The sequence below is a fragment of the Pelophylax lessonae genome (genome assembly GCF_965119305.1).
Source record: "Pelophylax lessonae genome assembly, chromosome: 9".
NCBI classification, from domain to species: domain Eukaryota; kingdom Metazoa; phylum Chordata; class Amphibia; order Anura; family Ranidae; genus Pelophylax; species Pelophylax lessonae.
The window spans coordinates 256,908,223-256,927,575 of record NC_138776.1 but is presented as its reverse complement, the minus strand read 5'-3'; the positions used below and the strand labels follow the sequence as shown (position 1 = coordinate 256,927,575).

Genomic DNA, 19,353 nt, shown 5'->3' with positions numbered 1-19,353 from the left:
GACAGTCATCATTTCTACTGTCTCATTTTATGCAGAATTATGAAGTGGCGAAGAAGGAATCTGGTGGACAGCTAACAACAAGCGGCTGTCCCAATGGGTCATCTCACTTTGTGATATCTAAAACGTACAACAAACCGCAATGGAGACCCAGCAGCCTTCTCCACGAGTCATCCTCCATTACAGTGCCTCCACCGCACTGCCTGATAACTAAGAGAAATGTTGAGAAGATTCAAGAAGTCACCAAGAAGATAATTGAGCTTCTGACGGGAGAGGTGAGTGGTGCTGGGAATTCTGGGACATAACCAGTAAGACAATGGATGTGTCTGGATGGTGACTGTATCATTGTGTGTGTCAGGTTCCTATAAGGTGTCAGGATGTCACTGTCTATTTCTCCATGGAGGAGTGGGAGTATATAGAAGGAAACAAGGATCTCTACAAGGACGTCATGATGGAGGATCAGCAGATGTCAACATTTTTGGGTAAGAGGAGATTGGTTTGCTGATGGTGGGCAGAAAGTAAGGAACTCCAGTTTAACTGAAATCAAAACCAACTTGTCTATGGTCATTTTGATTATTTTTAAATCGTTCCACTGGTACTATGTTATTTTATTTTTAAAATCTTCTTTTTTTCAGCAGTATGTTACTGTATATTTTACATACCTAGTAAATTCTTGATAAATATTTATATATATATATAGTATTTTGATTTGGAAATATTATGTGACACAACATTATAAAATTGTTTTCTAGATCTTTATCTGTTACACAATTCCACATTGTGTGATAGAAAACAAAGTGAGTGTCCTTGCTGTCCATAGGAATGTCATTAATGGTCCCAGCAAATGAGGAGATACTGTACACCATATGAAAGGTCCATCTCCATTCCTCAATATAACGTAATTTTCCCAACAAATGAGGAGGAGATACTGTACACCATATGAAAGGTCCATCTCCATTCCTCAATATAACGTCATGTTCCCAACAAATGAGGAGGAGATACTGTACACCATATGAAAGGTCCACCTCCATTCCTCAATATAATGTCATGTTCCCAACAAATGAGGAAAATATACTGTACACCATATGAAAGGTCCATCTCCATTCCTCAATATAACGTCATGTTCCCAACAAATGAGGAGGAGATACTGTACACCATATGGAAGGTCCATCTCCATTCCTCAATATAACGTCATGTTCCCAACAAATGAGGAGGCGATACTGTACACCATATGAAAGGTCCATCTCCATTCCTCAATATAACGTCCTGTTCCCAAAAAATGCGGAGGAGATACTGTACACCATATGAAAGGTCCATCTCCATTCCTCAATATAACATCATGTTCCCAACAAATGAGGAGGAGATACTGTACACAATATGAAAGGTCCATCTCCATTCCTCAATATAACGTCATGTTCCCAACAAATATGGTGGAGATACTGTACACCATATGAAAGGTCTATCTCCCTTCCCTATTATAACATTGTGTTTCTAACTTATATCACTTTCAAATATAAAGTATGAACATGCTTTTAATAATAACCATTTCTTTCCAACAGATGGAAATCAAGTTCAAAATACTTCAGAAGGACAAGTTAATCTATCTCCAGATCGTAGCGCAGAAGACCTTAAACAATATTCTCCAAATCTACGCTCTAGACTTCATCCTAGATCAATGAATTCATCTGATCCTGCCAAAACATCTGACCACTCACACAGTGTTCTCTCAGATGACCACCCAAGTTTTCACAGTGGATCCGATGATCCTTCTGACTCTGAAGAATCATCTTCTGGTACATCACCTACTGTAAAGCACAGAGGCAAGAAGATATTTAGATGTTCTGAATGTGATAAATGTTATACAAGAAAGGTACATCTCATTAGACATCAAGTCGCGCACACTGGATTGCTCCCCCATACATGTTCGGAGTGTGGGAAATCTTTTGGAGACAAAGCAGATCTCATCCAACATCTTCGCGTTCACACCGACGAGAGACCATTTTCTTGCCCAGAATGTGGCCAGGGTTACAAGCAGAGAAACCATCTCAAGAGTCATCTTACTGTTCACTCAGGTGAGAAGCGTTTCTCATGTTCAGAGTGCGGGAAATGTTTTAAAAGGAAAGGCTCGCTCACTGTGCACCAACGAAATCACACGGGTAAAAGGCAACATACTTGTACAGAATGCGGGAAAAGTTTCACGCGGCGTGGTTTACTCATTAAACACCAGCGTACCCACACAGACGATCGGCCATTTTGCTGCACAGACTGCGGGAAACTCTTCAAACAGAAGTTCTGCCTTGAACAACATTGGAAAGTTCACATAAAAGACTTCTCATGTTCAGTGTGCAAGTTGATGTTTAATACAAGGCTAGAACTTGATAAACACTGTGTAGAACCTTGTAGAAAGAAGGTATTTTCATGTCCAGAGTGCGAGAAATTTTTTGAAAGCAAATCGAAGCTTGTGAACCACCTGAGAGTTCACACCGGTGAGAGGCCCTTTTCATGTCCTGAATGTGAGAAATGTTTTAAAGAAAAAGGAGCACTTGGTAATCATTTAAAACTTCACACCAGTGAGAGGCCCTTTTCATGTCCTGAATGTGAGAAATGTTTTAAAGATAAAGGAGCACTTGGTTATCATTTAAAACTTCACAGCGGTGAGAAGCAGGTTGCGTGTTCAGAGTGCGGAAAAAAGTTTGTAAAACGATATCTAGTTATACACCAGAGAATTCACACAGGCGTATGTCCTTATACCTGCTTGGAGTGCGGAAAAGCATTTAGGTACAAAAATTGCCTCACTAAACATCAGAGACTTCACGAAGGTTAGACTTTTGCATGCTTGGAGTGTGAGAAAATCTTCATCATACAAGGCTAGAACTTGATAAACACTGTGGAGAACATTGTTGAAAGAAGGTATTTTCATATTCAGAGTGCGAGAAAGTTTTTGAAAGCAAATCGAAGCTTGTGAACCACCTGAGGGTTCACACCGGTGAGAGGCCCTTTTCATGTCCTGAACGTGAGAAATGTTTTAGAGAAAAAGGATCTCTTAGATATCATCTGAAATCTCATGACTAAGGCACCCCAGATGTAATTTGGACACTTACATGACCCTTATCCCAAACCCTTTCAATAAACTTCCTGCAATAAATACACGGACACCTTTATTGGAGTAAAAGTGGCCAACGTGGCCATTTATTAACCAATAACAAAATATATATAACATGTTCCTTAGAACAGGAACTAAAATATTATAATAAAAGATAACATAAGGTTGCCGATCTTTGGAGGCCCCAAATACCAAGTACCATTTGTGTATCTGTGTAACTCTTAACTGTCCCCAGCCGCAGCACCGGCTCGGGGACGACCTCAACACACAGCAGATACCTCCCAATTTAAAATACCAGTTAACCCATCTATTAACTGGCATTCCCCAGGTGACTCCATACCTTAGATGGGTCCCTCAGCTGCTAAGTACAGCAGGTTTTACCAGAAACACCTCCAAAGACCCCCAACCAAAAATCAGCAAACAAGCACATGAAACAGACATTCCAATGTAGGGGCGGGCGGGCGGGAATTCTTCTTCACCCACGCTGAACTGATGCCCGGGAAAGAATGCAGTGAGCTCACTTCCCCCCTCTACAGCCCCTCCCTTAACTGCACCTTGACCAAAAGAAGGGAAACCCCCACGACTGCCTATCTTGTTAACCCTTGCTAGGACAATTCCACTACTGGCCAAGTCATGCTGCCCTGCGCTTATTTCTTTGCTCTTTTGCTCCGGGCTGTACTCACCGGTGAGAAGTTTTCGTGTTCAGAGTGTGGAAAAAAGCTCACATCTAAAAGATGTCTAGTTATACACCAGAGACTTCACACTAGTGAGACCTTCGCATGCTCGGAGTGTGAAAAAGTCTTCATCAAAAAGTCACTTCTTGCCCAGCACCAAAGAATTCACAAAGGTGAAAAACCCTATGACTGTTCCGAGTGTGAGGAGTCGTTCACTACAAAATCACAGCTCATTAAGCACCAAAATGTTCACATCAGTTAAAAGCCGTTTTGTTGTGGAATTCAGTTGTGGAGTGCAGGAATTAATTCAAAAGAAAGACAACTCAGAGACTTTAACCCAACAAAGAGCAACTGAACATGTGCAGGACAGGGTGAGTAACAAATGATTCAGTAGAAAATCAGAAGTTGTGGTCCACCAGATATTTCTCACCAGAGAAAAGCCCTATTAATGTTTCTGGCGTGACAAATGATTTACTATGGAATCAGAACTTTAGGTCCACCAGAAACATTACACCAGAGAAAAGCCCTATTAATGTTCCTAGCGTGACAAATCATTAACTACTGAATTAGAACTTAAGGTCCACCAGAGACTTTACATTGGAGAATAACCTTATTTATGTTCCTAGTGTGACAGATCATCCTCTAGGGAATAAGAACCTAAGGTCCCCCGAAGACTTCACCCCAGAAAAAAGCCCTATTTATGTTCCTAGCATGACAAATCATTCACTACTGAATTAGAACTTAAGGTCCACCAGAGACTTTACACTGGAGAAGAACCTTATTTATGTTCCTAGTGTGACAGATCATCCTCTAGGGAATAAGAACCTAAGGTCCGCCGAAGACTTCACCCCAGAGAAAAGCCCTATTTAGGTTCCTAGTGTGTCAAATCTTTAGAAGTTGAGGTGCACCAGAGACATCACAATAGAGAAGAGCATTATTCATGTTCCTAGTGTGACAGATCATCCATTAAGAAATAAGAACATAAGGTCCACCAGAGTCTTCACACTGGTAAAATGTCCTATCTGTGTTTCTAGCGTGACAAATCATTCACTGTGAAATCAGAACTTGAGGTCCTTTAGAAATTAAACATTAGAGAAATTCCCTATTCATCTTCCTAGTGTGACTTTAGAAGTTGAGGTCCACCAGAGACTTCACAATGGAGAAGAGCTTTATTTATGTTCCTAGTGTGACAGATCATCTTCTAGGGAATAAGAACTTAAGGTCTACTGGAGACTTCACCCCAGAGGAAAACCCTATTCATGTTCCCCGTGTGAATAATCTTTAGAACTTGGGGTCCACCAGAGACTTCACACATGAGAGAAGCCTTATTCATGTTCCTAGTATGACAGATTATTCATTTAGTAATAGGAACTTAAGGTCCACCAGAGACTTCACACCAGAGAAAAGCCCCATTCATGTCCCCAGTGTGACAAATCATTCACTGCGAAATCAGAACTTAAGGTCCACCAGAGACTTTACCACAAAGGAAAGCCCATGTTCCTAGTGTGACAAATCATTCACTACAGTAATCAAAACTTGAGGTCCACCAGAGACTTCACACTAAAGGAGAGCCTTATTCATGTTCCTTGTGTGACAGATCATCCTCTAAGGAATAAGAACTTAAGGTCCACCAGAGTCTTCAACCAAAAGAAAAGCCCTTTTTACGTTCCTAGTGTGACAGATCATTCACTTTGAAATCAGAACTTGAGGTCCACCAGAGACTTCACACCGGAGAGGAGCCTTATTCATGTTCTTACTGTGACAGATCATTCATTAAGGAATAAGAGCTTAAGGTCCACCAGAGTCTTTACCCAAAGGAAAAGCACTATTCATGTTCCTAGTGTAACAGAATATTCACTACGAATTCAGGACTTGAGGTCCACCAGAGTCTTCACACTGGACAAAAGTACTGATCGTGTTCCTATTGTGACAAATCATTCACTGGAGAAATCAGAACTCATTACCTTCCAGAGACTTCACACCAGCGAGAAGCCCATTTCATAGTCTGTGCTCAGCAGATGTTTCTCACACAATTGGGATCTTACTAAACATTCGGACCTTCATACATTGGAGAAACCATTTACTTTTCTAGAATACTGTAAATGTTTTAATGGGAAATTAGTTTAATTCATCATCTCAAAACCCTACACAAAAATGAGACAGGAAAAAAACTGGGGGGGGGGGGGGGGGAGGCTAGTTCATATACTTACCTTTCCCCCAGTTTCCACCTACGATGCCTAGGTTGGGGTGACGTTACCATCATTCCAGGTTAGATCTCAGGGATAGCTGAGTAGCCTGAATCTGTTAAGGAATCATGAATGCACTGCGCTGTAGCGATATCTCATCAGATTTTCCCCATCAATGACTTACCATGCCCTGCTCTGCCTTGTGTCTTTGTATGGAGGTGGCCATCTTGGTAGAGGCAGAACTTTGCTTTCTTGTCTAAGGAGAACAGGGAGGAGCACAGCAGTGACATCACTAAACCTCACTTCATATTTCCTACACTAGCAGTCAAAGGCTGCAGTGTCTTAGATGATCTCACGCTGCAGGTATTCCATTGTAAGGCTGAAAAACAGGGGGGTGCCTAGGCACAAGGAAGTGCTCTGCTATTTTCAGGAGGAAACAAAAAGTGATTTGTAGGGTGCAGTTTGGGCATAATTACATTTCTAGATGTTTCCAATAACAAAGCAAATCTTCACTTGGTGCGATGTATAGATGTTCTATTATGTAAGAATTATATTATACAGTATATATGTATTATAATGTATGTGTTTACATTTTTAGCTAATAAAGATATTTTATTATTTTTTTCCCTGCCTTCCTTGGAGTCAACAGAAATATACTTGAAGGAAAAGTGCACTTAAGACTTTATCCTGTTTGCCCCTTTCCCCTGACCTAACCTAACCCACCAACCTATGGAAGTCTATAGTACAGTACCCCAGGGGGGCAAAGGAAGACAAAACAATGGAAACAACACTTTCTCTCTTTGATAATCAGTGACTCCTCCCACCTCACTCTTCCTGCACTGCAGTGACTCCTCCCACCTCACTCTTCCTGCACTGCAGTGACTCCTCCCACATTTCTCTCTCCCTGCACAGAAGTGATGCCTCACACTTCGCTCTCACTGCCTGCTCTGTATAGTGGGGGGGAGTCACATGGAGATTAATTTAGAGAGAGAGAGACAGCCCAAAAGTAAACAGTTTATGCTGTGCGCTGTCATTAAAATGCACATAGTGCTCTGTAACTCCGATATATCCATTAAATGTTCTTTGTGTTAAACAAATATTTAATACCAGTATAGATCCTAACACATTACCCAGACCATACCAGTATAGATCCTAACACATTACCCGGTCCATACCAGTATAGATCCTAACACATTACCCAGTCCATACCAGTATAGATCCTAACACATTACCCAGTCCATACCAGTATAGATCCTAACACATTACCCGGTCCATACCAGTATAGATCCTAACACATTACCCAGTCAATCCCAGTATAGGTCCTAGCACATTACGCAGTCCATACCAGTATAGATCCTAACACATTACCCAGTCCATACCATTATAGATCCTAACACATTACCCAGTCCATTCCAGTATAGGTCCTAACACATTACCCAGTCCATACCAGTATAGGTCCTAACACATTACCCAGTCCATACCAGTATAGATCCTAACACATTACCCAGTCCATACCAGTATAGATCCTAACACATTACCCAGTCCATACCAGTATAGGTCCTAACACATTACCCAGTCCATACCAGTATAGATCCTAACACATTACCCAGTCCATACCAGTATAGATCCTAACACATTACCCAGTCCATACCAGTATAGATCCTAACACATTACCAAGTCCATACCAGTATAGGTCATAACACATTACCCAGTCCATACCAGTATAGATCCTAACACATTACCCAGGCCATACCAGTATAGATCCTAACACATTACCCAGTCCATACCAGTATAGATCCTAACACATTACCCAGTCCATACCAGTATAGGTCCTAACACATTACCCAGTCCGTACCAGTATAGATCCTAACACATTACCCAGTCCATACCAGTATAGATCCTAACACATTACCCAGTCCATACCAGTATAGATCCTAACACATTACCCAGTCCACACCAGTATAGATCCTAACACATTACCCAGTCCATACCAGTATAGGTCCTAACACATTACCCAGTCCATACCAGTATAGGTCCTAACACATTACCCAGTCCATGCCAGTATAGATCCTAACACATTACCAAGTCCATACCAGTATAGATCCTAACACATTACCCAGTCCATACCAGTATAGATCCTAACACATTACCCAGTCCATACCAGTATAGATCCTAACGCATTACCCAGTCCATACCAGTATAGATCCTAACACATTACCCAGTCCATACCAGTATAGATCCTAACACATTACCCAGTTCATACCAGTATAGATCCTAACACATTACCCAGTCCATACCAGTATAGATCCTAACACATTACCCAGTCCATACCAGTATAGGTCCTAACACATTACCCAGTCCGTACCAGTATAGATCCTAACACATTACCCAGTCCATACCAGTATAGATCCTAACACATTACCCAGTCCATACCAGTATAGATCCTAACACATTACCCAGTCCACACCAGTATAGATCCTAACACATTACCCAGTCCATACCAGTATAGGTCCTAACACATTACCCAGTCCATACCAGTATAGGTCCTAACACATTACCCAGTCCATGCCAGTATAGATCCTAACACATTACCAAGTCCATACCAGTATAGATCCTAACACATTACCCAGTCCATACCAGTATAGATCCTAACACATTACCCAGTCCATACCAGTATAGATCCTAACGCATTACCCAGTCCATACCAGTATAGATCCTAACACATTACCCAGTCCATACCAGTATAGATCCTAACACATTACCCAGTTCATACCAGTATAGATCCAAACGCATTACCCAGTCGGTACCAGTATAGATCCTAACACATTACCCAGTCCATACCAGTATAGATCCTAACATATTACCCAGTCCATACCAGTATAGATCCTAACACATTACCCAGTCCATACCAGTATAGATCCTAACACATTACCCAGTCCATACCAGTATAGATCCTAACGCATTACCCAGTCCATACCAGTATAGATCCTAACACAATACCCAGTCCATACCAGTATAGATCCTAACACATTACCCAGTCCATACCAGTATAGATACTAACGCATTATCCAGTCCATACCAGTATAGATACTAACGCATTACTCAGTCTATATCAGTATAGATTCCAACCCATTACCCAGTCCATACCAGTATAGATCCTAACACATTACCCAGTCCATACCAGTATAGATCCTAACATATTACCCAGTCCATACCAGTATAGATCCTAACACATTACCCAGTCCATACCAGTGTAGATCCTAACACATTACCCAGTCCATACCAGTATAGATCCTAACACATTACCCAGTCCACACCATTATAGATCCTAACACATTACCCAGTCCATACCAGTATAGATCCTAACGCATTACCCAGTCCATACCAGTATAGATCCTAACACATTACCCAGTCCATACCAGTATACATCCTAACACATTACCCAGTCCATACCAGTATAGGTCCTAACACATTACCCAGTCCACACTAGTATAGATCCTAACACATTACCCAGTCCACACCAGTATAGATCCTAACACATTACCCAGTCCGTACCAGTATAGATCCTAACACATTACCCAGTCCATACCAGTATAGATCCTAACACATTACCCAGTCCATACCAGTATAGATCCTAACGCATTACCCAGTCCATACCAGTATAGATCCTAACACATTACCCAGTCCATACCAGTATAGATCCTAACGCATTACCCAGTCCATACCAGTATAGATACTAACGCATTACCCAGTCCATACCAGTATAGATCCTAACGCATTACCCAGTCCATACCAGTATAGATACTAACGCATTACCCAGTCCATACCAGTATAGATCCTAACGCATTACCCAGTGCATACCAGTATAGATCCTAACACATTACCCAGTCCATACCAGTATAGATCCTAACACATTACCCAGTCCATACCAGTATAGATCCTAACGCATTACCCAGTCCATCCCAGTATAGATCCTAACACATTACCCAGTCCATACCAGTATAGATCCTAACACATTACCCAGTCCATACCAGTATAGATATCCACCATGACATTTTTCACCATTGAGATCTGATGTGTTTTCAAAGTATTCTTTTAATTTTTTTTGAGCAGTGTATATACATTATATTACCAAAAGTATTGGGACGCCTGCCTTTACACGCACATGACCTTCAATGGCATCCCAGTCTTAGTCCCGTAGGGTTCAATATTGAGTTGGCCCACCCATTGCAGCTATAACAGCTTCAGCTCTTCTGGGAAGGCTGTACACAAGGTTTAGGAGTGTGTCTATGGGAATGTTTCACCATTCCTCCAGAATGTGCTGATGTTGGACAAGAAGGCCTGGCTCCCAGATTCTGATAAGTCCCCCGCCTGCATACCCCCCACAACCACAGCCCAGGGTTGTGGGGAGGAGGCCCTTGTCCCCATCAACATGCACCCCCCTCCCATGTTGAGGGCATGTGGCAACCAGCTCAATGCAATAAATTACCACATTAGAAAAGGGCGGACCCTACGTCGGGTTTTTTCATAACTTTTGAAATATTAAAGTAAATGGAAAGTGGGACAGTAAAGGGTTAACATATAATGTTTATTATATATTAAGTGTGGGGGGCGGACAGTGAAGGGTTAATGTAACAGAGTGGGGGAGGGACTGTAAAGGTTTCATGTACAGTGGGTGGGGGAGGGGGCAGTAAGGGGTTAAAGTATAACTAAACAAATTTTTTTTTAGTTTTGGACAGAGTGGCGAGGGATTGGAACCCCTGCCAGGCTTCTATTACTGTGTCCCTCATTAGGGAGATTCATCCTCTCTATTTTTCATATTTACCATTATTAAAAATCCCAAATTTTGGGTTGTCACCAGAACAGGAATAGAGAGGAAATCTTCCAATGGGGACACTATTTCTGGTGACAGGAATTCCCCCACTTTGGAGGCTTTCCTCTCTCACTTCCTGTTTTGGATATGGAACAGGAAGTGAAGGCAAATCTCCCCCAATGGGACACAAATGGCAAAAAAAAAAAACATCTGACAAGGGTTATAACCCTCCTTTATTTTATCCAAATTAAGAAAAACATTTTTTAATTAAGAAGAGCGTGTAAAGAGTTAATGCACAGTCAGCGAGGGAGGCAGTAAAGAGTTAATGTGAAGTCAGTGGGGGAGGGGCAGAGTAAAGGGTTCATTTACAATGGGGGGGCAGTGAAGGGTTAATGCACAGTGAGTGGGGGAGGAGGGGGGCAATAAAGGGTTAATGTAAGTCAGCGAGGGAGGGGACAGTGAAGGGTTAATGCACAGTGAGTGGGGGAGGGGACAGTGAAGGGTTAATGCACAGTGAGTGAGGGGGCAGTGAAGGGTTAATGAACAGTGAATAGGGAGGGGGCAATAAAGGGTTAATGTAAGTCAGTGAGGGAGTTAATGCACAGTGAGTGGGGGGGCAATAAAGGGTTAATGTACAGTCAGCGGGGGAAGGGGAGAGTAAAGGGTTAATTTACAATGGGGGAGGGGGTCAGTGAAGAATGTACAGTGAGTGGGAAGGGGCAGTGAAGGGTTAATGCACAGTGAGTGGGGGAGGGGAGAGTAAAGAGTTAATTTACAATAGGGGAGGGGAGACAGTGAAGGGTTAATGCACAGTAAGTGGGGGAGGGGAGAGTAAAGGGTATATTTACAATGGAGGAAGGGGGACAGTGAAGGGTTAATGCAGAGTGAGTGGTAGGGGGAGGCAGTAAAGGGTTAATGTACAGTGAGTGGGAGGGGTCAGTGAGTGGAGAATGTAAAGTGGGCGGGGGAGGGGGGGGGACAATGATGAATTTGGAAGATAGAGAGGGATCACATGGAGGTTCCGGGTGTATATGGAGCTCTGCTGTATGGCTCATCCAGGAGGATCCCACAGAAACACAGGACCAAGATATGAGGAAGCAACAAGGGGTAAGTCCAGGGGTGACACAGCAGGGCACACACCCAGCAGGGACAAAGGGCATTAAAGGGTTAAAGTACAGTGGATAGGAGAGGGCAGTAAAGGGTTAAAGTACAGTGGATGGGAGAGGGCAATGAAGGGTTAATGTACAGTGGATGGGAGAGGGCAGTGAAGGGTTAATGTACAGTGGATGGGAGAGGGCAGTAAAGGGTTAATGTAAATAGGATGGGAAGGGGCAGTGAGGGGTTAATATAGGAAGGATGGGAGAGGGAGGGTAATGTAATGTGTTGATTGGCTACAATAAAATGGCCTCCTTGTGGCTTGGGGTGATCATGTGACTTCCGGGATCAGGTGGTCATGTTTCCTGGCACTGCTCACACATCTGTAAAGTTAGAGAAGAGTGGACTCCACTGGTCAGTAATACTCCCGGCTGTGTGTGGAGATCCATAACACCCCATGTCCATCTTCTGACCTCTCCCCCACCCCACACCAGAAACACCCACCAGGATCTAGTGACTGAAGGACAAAGGTGACAGCCCTGGAGCCTGTGCCCGAGAAAACAAATCAGGAATACAGGAAATACAGGTCGTCTTTGAAGGGGACACAAACATCAAAGTTAGGCTGAGGTCAGGGCTACAAATTCAGGAGGAACACATGAGTGACGATCATTTACTGTTCTCAATTCCAGAGTTGGTGATGATCATACACTGTTCTCCAAGGGTGATGATCATTTGTTGTCCTCCAAGATGATGGTCATACACTTTTCTCCAAGAGTGGTGGTCATATGCTGTACTCCAAGGGTAATGGTAATACGCAGTTTTCCAAGAGGAGTGGTCAGATGGTGTTCTTCAAGGGTGGTGGTCATACACTGTTTCCAGGGGTGGCGGTCGTACACTGTTCTCCATTCCAGAGTTGGTGATGATCATACACTGTTCTCCAAGGGTGGTGGCCATACACTGTTCTCCATAGGTGATGATCATACAATGTTCTCCAAGAGTGTTGGTCATACAATTTCCTCAAGGGTGTTGGTCATACACTGTTCTCCAAGGGTAATGGCCATACACTGTTCTAAAAGGGTAGTGGTCAGATGGTGTTCTTCAAGGGTGATGGTCATACACTGTTCACCAAAGGTCATACACTGATTCCACAGGTAGTAGTCATTCGTTGTTCACCTAGGGTGGTGGTCATAAACTGTTCTCCATTAGTGATGATCATTCAGTGTTCTCCATTCCAGAGTTGGTGATGGTCATACTCTGTTCTCCAAGGGTGATGGTCATTTTTTGTTCTCCAAGGGTGGTGGTCATACACTGTTCTCCAAGGGTGGTGGTCATACACTGTTCTCCAAGGGTGGTGGTCATACACTGTTCTCCAAGGGTAATGGTAATACACTGTTTTCCTAGAGGAGTGGTCAGATGGTGTTCTTCAAGGGTGATGGTCATACACTGTTCTCCAAGGGTAATGGTCATACTCTGTTCTCCAAGGGTGTTGGTCATACGCTGTACTCCAAGGGTAGTGACCATACACTGTTCTCCTAGGGTGGTGGTTTTACATTGTTCTCGAAAGGGTGGTGGTTGTACATTTTTCTGAATGGGTGGTGGCCATACACTGTTCTCCAAGGGTGATGGTCATACTCTGTTCTCCAAGGGTGATGGTCATTTGTTTTTCTCCAAGAGTGTTGGTCATACACTGTCCTCCAAGGTTGGTGGTCATACACTGTTCTCCAAGATGATGGTCATACACTTTTCTCAAAGGGTGGTGGTCATACGCTGCTCCCCAAGGGTAATGGTCATACACGGTTCTCCAAGAGTGGTGGTCATATGCTGTACTCCAAGGGTAATGGTAATACGCTGTTCTCCAAGGGTAGTGGTCATCATACACTGTTCTCCAAGGGTAGTGGTCATACACTGTTCTCCAAAGGTAGTGACCCTACACTGTTCTCCTAGGGTGGTGGTTTTACATTGTTCTCCAAAGGGTGGTGGTTATACATTTTTCTCAATGAGTGGTGGTCATATGTTCTCCATTGGTGGTGGTCACATTCTGTTCCCCATTGGTGATGATCATACACTGTTCTCTATGCGTGGTGGAATAACACTGTTCTGGATCACTAGCTGGAGAAGATTTAAAGTTGAAGATGTCTTCAGTGCAAAAACGAAGATGAATAATTAGTCACACCCCACCTGTTCTGCTCTATTCCAGGGCTGTGCATGCTTCACCTGCCCCCATGTGACTAAACAGGAGCTGGCAATTGGTTGGTTAGGCAGGGCATTGAGGGAAGGTGGGGAGAAGGTCACCTGTTGGTGATCACGAGGAGAAGATGGGTAGATGCCTCATGACCTCTCCTGTGACCTGACCTAGCCAGGCAGGGGGAATGTATGGATTCAACTTATTCATGGCGTTAAAGTGTTTTAACCCTTTAGGCATGGTTGGATTTTAACTCTTGGTTACAACGCCAATGTATAAAACTGACTCCGATATCCCCACACAATGTTGGGTGAGTCTATAGGAGATCGTCCTACAAATGAAGGAAATTGCCAAATTGAATGTACAAGTTGTATGCTGGAATTTCATTATTATTTATTATTTTCTTATGTAATTATCACAGATTATCAGATTGCTGAAGGTATGAGGGACGCACAAAACCGAAATACGTTACTGCAGCACTAAAGATGGACAAGAGTCACATGACTGAGAGGATATTAAACCATACCCTGGAGTTCATCTACCTGCTGACCGGAGAGGTAAGGAGGATTCTGGGAGGTCACATGACATCACTCTTATCTCTATTAATAAAACACAGACCTGGCCGGAGAGGTGAGGAGGATTCTGGGAGGTCACATGACATCACTCTTATCTCTATTAATAAAACACAGAGCTGACCGGAGAGGAGAGGAGGATTCTGGGAGGTCACATGACATCACTCTTATCTCTATTCATAAAACACAGACCTGGCCGGAGAGGTGAGGAGGATTCTGGGAGGTCACATGACATCACTCTTATCTCTATTAATAAAACACAGACCTGACCGGAGAGGTGAGGAGGATTCTGGGAGGTCACATGACATCACTCTTATCTCTATTAATAAAACACAGAGCTGACCGGAGAGGAGAGGAGGATTCTGGGAGGTCACATGACATCACTCTTATCTCTATCAATAAAATCCAGACCCAATTGTAGAAACGCGTAGGATTCTGACAGGTCACGTGACATCACAGTTTCTCTTTTATTTAAATATAGGGCCCTTCTGTAAAGAATACTGGCCATATGACCATCACACTTCCTCCATTGCAATCACTGCTATCCAAGAGAATCAACAAGGAGAAGATTCTAGAAGTCACCAAGAAGATCATTGAGCTGCTGACAGGAGAGGTGAGCGGTGCCGGGAATTCTGGGACATTATCCAGTAACAGACAAGGGATGTGTCTGGATGGTGACTGTATCATTGTGTGTGTCAGGTTCCTATAAGGTGTCAGGATGTCACTGTCTATTTCTCCATGGAGGAGTGGGAGTATATAGAAGAACACAAGGATCTCTACAAGATGATGGAGGACCACAAAATGTTAAAAGAAGAAAAACTGGAAAAGAAGAACATTCATGTCAATAATATAATGTTTAATCTCACCCTGAAGATCATCTACCTGCTAACTGGAAAGGTGAGGAGGATTCTGGGAGGTCACATGACATCACTCTTATCTCTATTAATAAAACACAGAGCTGACCAGAGAGGTGAGGGGGATTCTGGGAGGTCACATGACATCACTCTTATCTCTATTAATAAAACACAGACCTGACCGGAGAGGTAAGGAGGATTCTGGGAGGTCACATGACATCACTGTTCTTTTGTTTGAAATATAGAGCCCTTCTATAAAGTCTGCTGACTCTATGACCATCACATGTCCTCCACTTCAATTACTTCTTACGAAGAAAATCGACAAGCAGAAGATTCTCGAAGTTGCCCAGAAGACCATTGAGCTGTTGACAGGAGAGGTGAGCGGTGCCGGGAATTCTGGGACATTATCCAGTAACAGACAAGGGATGTGTCTGGATGGTGACTGTATCATTGTGTGTGTCAGGTTCCTATAAGGTGTCAGGATGTCACTGTCTATTTCTCCATGGAGGAGTGGGAGTATATAGAAGGACACAAGGATCTCTACAAGGACATCATGATGGAGAATCAGCCGCCCCTCACATCACCGGGTAAGAGGAGACTGGACTGTACATGGTAAAGTAGAGATATCAATTTTAATTGAAAAAGTAAAACTTTACAATACCTCTTCAAACAACAGCTGAAAGAGTCATTTTATATTTTTGTAACAAATTATATTTGTCCAATTCCATCTATATGCTGCATTTGGTTGGAACTTTTGAGTAATTTAATTGTTTCTGGATCTGTATGTGTTAGATGAGGTGGAGGCACTTTACTCCAAATGAAAGGTCCATCTCGTTTCCTCAGTATAACGTCATGTTCCCAACAAGTGAGGAGGAGATACTGTACACCATATGAAAGGTCCATCTCCATTCCTCAATATAATGTCATGTCCCCAACAAATGAGGAGGAGATACTGTAAACCATATGAAAGGTCCATCTTCATTCCTCAATATAACGTCATGTTCCCAACAAATGAGGAGGAGATACTGTACAATATATATGAAAGGTCCATCTCCATTCCTCAATATAACGTCATGTTCCCAACAAATGAGGAGGAGATACTGTACACCATATGAAAGGTCCATCTCCATTCCTCAATATAACGTCATGTTCCCAACAAATGAGGAGGAGATACTGTACAATATATATGAAAGGTCCATCTCCATTCCTCAATATAACGTCTTGTTCCCAACAAATGAGGAGATACTGTACACCATATGAAAGGTCCATCTCAATTCCTCAATATAACCTCAAGTTCCCAACAAATGAGGAGGAGATACTGTACAATATATATGAAAGGTCCATCTCCATTCCTCAATATAACGTCATGTTCCCAACAAGTGAGGAGGATATACTGTACACCATATGAAAGGCCCATCCCCATTCCTCAATATAACGTCATGTTCCCAACAAGTGAGGAGGAGATAATGTACACCATATGAAAGGTCCATCTCAATTCCTCAATATAACGTCATGTTCCCAACAAATGAGGAGGAGATACTGTACACCATATTAAAGGTCCATCTCCATACCTCAATATAACGTCATGTTCCCAACAAGTGAGGAGGAGATACTGTACAATATATATGAAAGGTCCATCTCCATTCCTCAATATAATGTCATGTCCCCAACAAATGAGGAGGAGATACTGTACACCATATGAAAGGTCCATCTCCATTTCTCAATATAACAATGTCATTAATTTATGCACACTGTGACCTATTGTTAAAACATTTTTTCCCAGCAGGTTCACATGGCGTCTTAAATTCCTTGGAGGAACATTCTATTTTATCTCCAGGGTGCGGTGCAGGAGATAATGACTTGGCCTGATATTCTTCAAAAGCGAAGCCCATTACCCCATACATACAGAGCAGATGTTATCGTGTGGATAGGTCAATGGTTCTTTTAAATCCTAAGGAGCCCACTAAAAGACCCCATGGTGGTTCCCTAAATGCCTATCCAAAAAGCCACACTGTGAGTCGGTCAACAGGTATTTCTAGTTCTAAGCAACTGTCACCTAACGAGTCAAGTACTGAAAAACATAAAGGTGATAAGATGTTCCCATGTTCTGAGTGTGATAAATGTTTTAACAGAAAGGCACATCTTGTTGCACATCAATACCTGCACACTGGCATGTACCCCTATTCATGTTCAGAATGCCAGATGTCTTTCAGGGACAATAATGGTCTTGTCCAACATCAAAGAATTCACACCGATGAGAGGCCTTTTTCATGCTCGGAGTGTGGTCAGTATTTTAAACGGCGTAGTTATCTCGTGATACATCTCAGAAGTCACACAGGCGAGTCTCCTTTTTCATGTTTGGAGTGTGGAAAGTGCTATAGAGAGAAAGGATCACTCCTCAGACACCAGCGAACCCACACTGGTGTGATGCTGTATACTTGTGAAGAGTGCGGGAGAGGTTTTGCACGGAGAGGTACACTCCTCAAACACGAGAGGACACACACGGACGAGCGGCCTTTTCCTTGTCCAAAATGCAGCAAACGGTTCAAGCAGAAATTTAGCCTTGCCCAACATCTAAATAAAGTCCACAAAGACCTGAGTTAATTGCCATGTTCGAAATCTGGGAAGCTTTGGGGAGCAATCAGCCATCATAAATTCAAGTTGTCATGCTCGAAAGATTTCCCCTAGCAGGAGGTTTCTTACCTGGAGGAGGCCTCAATACCCATTTGAGACATCAGTTCGAAGTGATGTCCGAAGTACGACAAACAATTTCCATTGGAATATCTTTTTCAACAATAGAGAATGAACACCATCTGATGCTAATGCCAAACATGAACTGGAATCTTCTGCCAATCGAAAAAGTAGACACTTTTTTTACATCAGTCAGACCAACTCACTTTTTGAACAATACTATGCCTACTGGTACTGGTGTCAACTTTGCCTATACTCACCATCCCTCTTGAATACATCTTTGTTCTGGTGCACCTGTGTGAACAGGATTTGGTCAAAGTGCATCTCAACACACTACAAGGACCAGAGTTAATTGCCATGTTCGAAGCCTGGGAAGCTTTGGGGAGCAATCGGTCATCATAAATTCAAGTTGTGTCATGCTTGAAAAATTTCCCCTAGCAAGAGGTTTCTTACCTGGAGGAGGCCTCAATACCCATTGGAGATATCAGTTCGCAGTGATGTCCGAAGTACGACAAACAATTTCCATTGGAATATCTTTTTCAACAATAGAGAATGAACACCATCTGATGCTAATGCCAAACATGAACTGGAACCTTCTGCCAATGGAAAAAGTAGACACTTTTTTACATCAGTCAGACCAACTCACTTTTTGAACAATACTATGCCTACTGGTACCTTTTAATCGTGTCAACTTTGCTTAAGCCCCGTACATACGATCAGATTATCGAACGATCTGTCATCCGTTTTTTGTGGCATGCTAGTCACATGTGGAAAGTGAAGAGGTTTTTTTGATACGAATTTTCCCGTACGACAGAATTCTTCTTCAGAAGTGATGTCATGTGTTGGATTGTTTTGTATGTGTTCTTTCGTCTCTGAGCATGCCTAGTCTTGCACTTAAGATTTTTTTCCATCGAAATCTGTACTAATGAGACGAAAATCGGACGTTGTATTACGGACAACATCAGGATTTTGTCAGCCGAAAAGTCGGAGTCGGCTGTCGAAAAGCACCATACTAACAATCCGAAAATCGGCAGATCGGTCGTCAGGACGAAATTTCCCTTCCGAATTACTTATCGTGTGTACGGGGCTTAATACTCACCAACCCTCTTGAATACATCTTTGTTCTGGTGCACCCGTGTGGACAGGATTTGGTCAAAGTGCATCTCAACACACTACAAGGACCTCC

The 19,353-nt window shown here is 42.7% G+C and overlaps 3 protein-coding genes across 3 annotated transcripts in view; all 3 read left to right on the top strand.

Moving 5' to 3' along the window:
- LOC309563407 (uncharacterized protein) overlaps positions 1-2,821 on the top strand; it is a gene marked incomplete at its 3' end in the record, with an annotated part of 43,546 nt that extends 40,725 nt beyond the window's left edge. The window contains exons 10-12 of the mRNA XM_082267801.1: positions 36-272; positions 356-479; positions 1,557-2,821. Of these exons, the coding sequence (XP_082123927.1) occupies positions 36-272; positions 356-479; positions 1,557-2,821 (1,626 nt within the window). The remainder of the gene's footprint in view (positions 1-35; positions 273-355; positions 480-1,556) is intronic.
- Positions 1-19,353, top strand: part of LOC309564399 (uncharacterized protein) — a 252,084-nt gene that overhangs the window by 60,685 nt on the left and 172,046 nt on the right. The window lies entirely within an intron of this gene.
- LOC309562956 (oocyte zinc finger protein XlCOF29-like) lies at positions 11,795-17,353 on the top strand. The gene is made up of 4 exons (XM_082267283.1): positions 11,795-11,880; positions 14,472-14,607; positions 15,104-15,235; positions 17,260-17,353. Exons 2-4 carry the CDS (start codon positions 14,536-14,538, stop codon positions 17,278-17,280), a joined length of 225 nt encoding a protein of 74 aa, XP_082123409.1. The 5' UTR covers positions 11,795-11,880; positions 14,472-14,535; the 3' UTR covers positions 17,281-17,353.